The 6,000-nt window shown below is 42.5% G+C and overlaps 1 protein-coding gene across 4 annotated transcripts in view; it reads right to left on the reverse strand.

Moving 5' to 3' along the window:
- The window catches only part of chchd3a (coiled-coil-helix-coiled-coil-helix domain containing 3a), a 110,513-nt gene that overhangs the window by 87,601 nt on the left and 16,912 nt on the right, over nt 1-6,000 (reverse strand). For all 4 annotated transcript variants that reach the window (XM_050036535.1, XM_050036534.1, XM_050036533.1 and 1 more), the window contains exon 3: nt 5,644-5,737. In XM_050036535.1, the coding sequence (XP_049892492.1) occupies nt 5,644-5,737 (94 nt within the window). The remainder of the gene's footprint in view (nt 1-5,643; nt 5,738-6,000) is intronic.

Below are 6,000 nucleotides of genomic sequence, written 5' to 3' on the forward strand. Positions count from 1 at the left end.
ACTGTTCCACTGAATAGGTCAGCAGCAGGCCACGCTGCCAACAAATGCTGATTTCTTTTTTCCAAAACAGTGTATTTACAGTTCAATGACTATTATTCTTGCACTTAAAATGGCCCGATACACTGGGGATGGGAGCACTTTAACAACCATATGACCAGGTTTACAAGAGGCAAGAACCATCTGTTGGAGGAAAGTGCTTCGTTGGGAATTACAGCTATTCATGTAGGTAGTGAAACACTAATATGATCACATCACACACAAATATGCTGAGAAAGGAAAGCAGCTCGCAAAAATGTACGAAGTGTGAAATGTTCTCGCTGCTGAAGCCTGAGGGCTTGAGGGGTTGCGTGTGTGTGCAGCCTGGTATACCTGTAATGCAATGGTTATTGGTATATTTTTTGAAAAACATAACGTAGTTTTTTTTAGAAATGGTATTCTAAATGAACACCAAGGGGTTCCAGGTTCGAACCCTGAGGCCTCCCACAGTCCAAAGACATGCAGGTTAATTGGTGACTCTAAATTGGCCGTAGGCGTGAATGTGAGTGTGAATGGTTGTCTGTCTCTATGCATCAGCCCTGTGATAGTCTGGTGACCTGTCCAGGGTGTACCCAGCCTCTCGCCCAGTGTCAGCTGATAGTCTGGTGACCTGTCCAGGGTGTACCCCGCCTCTCGCCCAGTGTCAGCTGGGATAGGCTCCAGCATCCCTACGACTACAGAAAATGGTTGGATGAATGGGTATTTGGTATTCTGAATTGTTCCTATGGCATTGCGAGGTGGTTGCTTGTTTGTGTGGGTGTTTGGCCAGGCATAAATCAGACACCCAACTTGTGTCCAGGTAGCGCCCCTCTTCAACTGGAGCCAACTGGAAATCTTTTCAGTGGCATCCAAGATGTTCCTGATGGCTCCTCTCCACAAATCCCCAGAGCCCCAACTGACCTACAAAGCACCTGAAGCCCACTTCAACTGGCTCACAGCCATTCCACCCATTCCTCCAACACTCAGATACCAGATCTGCTTACCTGGCTCTCATCCTTTCTTGCGCCTTCTCTATCCATTATTATTATCATATTATTATCATCTTTACTATTATCCTGGCTGAGAGTGTGTAAAGTAGCTTGACTGTACGACGTATGTGAAGTATTACAGTTGGAATATCATGAAGAAAAAGTAAATGCAAGTGCAGTCAGAGGATGTTAGCAATGTTGCTGATTCAGGAAGAATCACAATTCCCCAGACACAATCCTGACTCAATCAGGTTGAATGCAGGAACTTTTTTTTTTTTTTTTTTTTTTTTAAATAATCTTCCAGCTCGCTAACTCAGTAAAAATGAGCTGGAGGTTTGCGCTTGTGTCAGTGTATGTATTTCTGTGTGAAGAAAGGCAAAAGACAAAAATAAACAAAATGTTAAAACTTGTCGGCAGGACTATCTGTCTGCGTCTGACCCGGGGGCAAGAAGGAATTTAACAGGCTGGCTGGTTAACGGGAAGACAGAAGCTCTGGGAGAAGGTCAGTGTTCTCACTCAAAAGTCTGACATGCAATTATATCACACAAGCCAACACGAGCTGCTTGCCTACATGCTGAAATAATGGGCAGAAGTTTCGCAACAACAACTAACCTTTAAGTGTTGGAGTTGGACACTCAAACACATGCATTTCATGCACAAGAGGAGAGACTGAGAGGGAGAAGGAGGTAGGAAGAAGATGTGGAAAAGAGGGAGGAAAATAAATTGAGAAATAGAGAAGGGGGATTGAGAAAGGAAGGGAGTAAGGGAGGAATAAAAAGACAAGGCAGGGAAGGAGAGATGGAGAGAAATCCTGTGAGAATAACCCAGAGAGGAAGAACTGGACAGAGCGGTGACACAGGATGAGTAAGGTTGAGAGAGGAGAGACAGGATGGTGTTGGGAGTTCTCTCCCCCTCATCCCTCCTTCTCTCACATCCTTTTCTCTGAGTCGTTCTGCTCTGATGCCTCACAGAGAAGCAGCAGAGGCAAATCTGCTCCCTGCAGCCGCTCCTTGCTACAAATGAGTTTAGGCTGCACCCAAATGAACTCCTCACAGAGCCTTTCCTTCACTTCGACCAGAGCAAAACATGCAAAGCCAGATCTCGGGAGTTCATTTATGGCCCTAAAGCCAAACTGAATAAATACTGCCATAATCTAAACACCACTGTTGCTCGAAAATCCATTGCTCGATGTACCCCTACACAACAATATTGCATAGGATAGAATGGAGTGTGGAAATAATTAGATTTTACAAAAAAGCAAACTGAATGTGTTTGGTTGCTTTACGGACGTCTAATGTTCTTTAACAAGACTTAATTTGTCGCCTTACTTTGGCTGTTTTTTCTTTTAGCACTCATATTCTATTGTTAAAATAACATGCATGAATAATTTATGTTTTCAGGGTTGAGCATGACCTTGAGATTTTGGCCTCATGTATCTCATGTGTGTGTTCTCTCCCAGTGACCCGGGGGTTCACACATTCTTCCATTTCCTTGCGTTCAAGCTGTGCAGCAGTTTCACTGCAGGGTTCTATAACTAGTGAGGCACTGTGCAGTCTTGTTAGCTGAGCTTTGATACACTCACACACACAGAAAAAAAATATCTTACCTCTTACTTCAATTTTACAGCACCAGCCATCCACTTCCCTTGCTGAGTCTTTACACAGCGAAGGCCACAATCACTGTGCCCCTTGTTTGCCTTCAAGAACCAAAAACTCCCTGTAATTACCGCCTGCACTGTGGGAAGGTGAAATACCATTGCAATTTAATCATTGTTTGACGGCCCAGATGAGGAAAAAGGGCACTGTGTTCCTCTCATCTATTTCAATTAAAAAAGAGAACCAGTCACCTTTATCTGCAATAACGACAAATGAATGGGAAAGTTCAATTGCAGTGGTAAAAAAAAATAAGTGGAAGAATATTTCAGCCTTGAAGGACGCTGGTGTGTAAGCATGAGTTTTATATTCAAGTCTCTGTGTCATGCTTTGTCATGCTTTCTCTGTCAGCTCAAAAAGACAAATATTGACACTATTGCTGCATCTTACTTCACTGAATATGACTATGATAAACGATGAAGCAAGCTGGTGTGACGGCATGTCAACACGGAAGGCACACTGTCGGTCTCACGCTTATCCCACGAAACAGATACACCTCAATTTTAAACATTCAGCTGTTTGCACGTTTTAATCGCGCACGTAAAAGCTTCAAGTCAATGGTGTGGTTGTGATAATCTTAGTTGTGGTCTGATCTGTGAAAACATGCAAAAACACAAAAAAGCAAAGCCAGAAAAAAAGACAAAATGGACACAGTAACACTTGTCTTTCTAATCCTGACTATATAATCTGATTACATTAAGAAGCACTGGGCCCAATTTTACACCCAGCACAGCGCAGCGCAACTGTTATTGCTAGTTTCAGACTGACACAGTTGTCGTTTTCACAGCCAGTGCCCATATTGTGTAAGTACTTGCAGCCATCTGTCGCCCATAACGTGTAGGTCTTAAAATGAGGTGTGATCGGGAGCATTCAGGAGCATTTTTGGGCGTTTTCTATTTTGAGGCAGCAGAAAATGACTGCACCACTGACCAACAAAATAGTCTGAAGTCAACAGCGCACTATTTTCCTGCTGTTTAAAGGGCACATTATTCAGATAAGATGCAGGCTTACATTGCATGTACACTGGTTGTTCCACACACGGATGCGGGGATGGGTTACGGGTGGGTGAATTAATACATCATTAATGAGGAAAATATTAATTACAATGTCTAAAAAGTGAACAGAGCGGAAAGCAGAGTGGAGCTGCTGTCCGACTCTGCTCTGCAGCAGGCTTCCCAATAAGAGAGACACTGTGCGCATTTACGCACGAGGAGCAGCGCCACTTGCACTTAAGTTTATTTCTTTTTCCTCTGTTAAGTTTATAACTACAGTTTTTATACATTTTTTTTTAAATATATATATTTATTTCTTTTTTTAGAGCACAGAAAAACACATTTGATTAATTAAGGAACTAAATAAAACCCCTTGCACCTTACTTTGTGCCCTGATTATGTGCCGTTTCACTAGCAAAAGTGGAGTTAGACAGGCCCTTGATGCACTGCATTTAGATAAAGCCCATTATATGCCAGTTCTAACCAGAGGAGATACTGAATGCAAAATGTTAAGCCACACAGTCTGAACGGTTTGTCAGTTTTCATCTCTCAAAATAAGCTTTATGTTTTAGTATTTTCTCTTCAGCATCATTTCATGTTGATTTCTTTGCTAATACTCACTGATTCTAGACAAAACCTGTCACTGAGCTGCGCCTAAAGCACGCCTTAAATCCCAAAATGCATCTTGATGGCTGTCCCATGTATTACTGCCTGACAGACTATTAGCTAGGAAACTGGACACACTCACACAAATACAACAAAAATAATGTGATAAAATGGGCAAATAAAAAAAAGCAGCATGAAAGCACCACATTGAAAACTGATATTAATATGCCTCTACACACATAAACATACATACACACACAAGTGCTGGCTAACTGATGATTGCTTATTTACCATTTCATGTTCAGTTAAGTCTTCTTGAGTGAAAATGCAGCCCATGCCAAGCACAAACAAAAATTGAAGGCTTGCTAGCCACCGTGATTTCAATTAATTGCAAGGAGGGCATAATTTTGAAGCGCTTACTGCTCTGAACAGACATCAATAAGTGAGCTGCAGGAAGCAGTTACATCAAAAAAACATAAAATAGTCAGGGAAAAAAATCAATAGACAAATGATTTCTCAAAACCACTCGTTAATTTCTCTCCTTTTGAATGAGACTCCAAAACGAGGCTAATCGCTAGGCTAACACTACCTCCTCCTGGATAGAGAAAGGTTGTGTTTTTTTCTCCTACAGTGCAAGAGTGCGTTTAGTGGCTAATCACAGTTGTTCATTCACCAGGGTCTGCTGGAGATCATCCAGGCCTATTAAGGAGGGGGCGCAACACGATTATCGGACATTATGGCACGTGCACCTGCTTCTTTAGGGTCAAAAAGAAGAGAGGAGAGGAGAGGGAGGAAGAGGAGAAATGTGCTCCTCACATGAGCAGTGTGTTTCTTCATCAGGCAGGGCTAATGGATCACCCACTCAACACCCAGGAAATTACCTCAGGATAGCGCCCTCCTTTCTCAGGCATGATTAATTGATCCGGAGGAGGAGAGGAGAAGCAGAGATAGAGGGAGGAAAAAGTGCTGATGTGCTTCGGAAGAGGGGTAGATTGGAAACACAGTGGGGATCGGAAAGACTGGTGCTGACCTTTTTGACTATTAATGAAAGCGGGAAATGGTCACACCTGAAAATGTCTTTGGTTTCTAATGAAATCTTGGAACTGGAATTGACACTAGGTGCGGCACGCTGATTAAATCCATCATGATCCAAAGACAGAAAGTAGGGGAGAGAGGGAAAGCAGGCAAGAGCAGAAGAGAAATGCCCACCACATTTCCAGCAGACTTGGGAATCTTAATTTCAACTCCAAAAAACAAATTATAGCAATTAATTTACTTCAGAAATAAATAAAATGCCTTGCAAAGGTTTTTGTGGAAGGTCAAAAAGAAAAGCACTTACTATTCCACACCCAAACTGTGTGTGTTTGTGTGTGTGTGCATGTGTCTAACCAGGCTTGCAGCTCTTGCTCTGCCTTGGCCCTGTCCTGCTCCAAGCTTTTATGCAGCTCATCAGTGATCTTCTTCCTCAGGGCCTCTTCATCAACTGGGGACACAAAGATAAGGAAGGAAGAGTGTTAGAGGTAGGTTTTTAATAGGGATGCACTGAAATGAAAATTTGTGGCCGAAGCCGAAGCCAAATAATATTAAATGCTTGGCCGAATACCGAGTACCGAATACCGAATATTGTTGTTTAGTTTTTCATTAGTTTTTGCAGAAGAACCCCCTCCAGATTAGTGTTGTCACGGTACCAATATTGGGACCCACTGTACGATACCAATGAAAATATCATGGTTCTGAGTAGTATCA

Source organism: Epinephelus moara, chromosome 23 (assembly GCF_006386435.1).
Source record: "Epinephelus moara isolate mb chromosome 23, YSFRI_EMoa_1.0, whole genome shotgun sequence".
NCBI lineage: Eukaryota > Metazoa > Chordata > Actinopteri > Perciformes > Serranidae > Epinephelus > Epinephelus moara.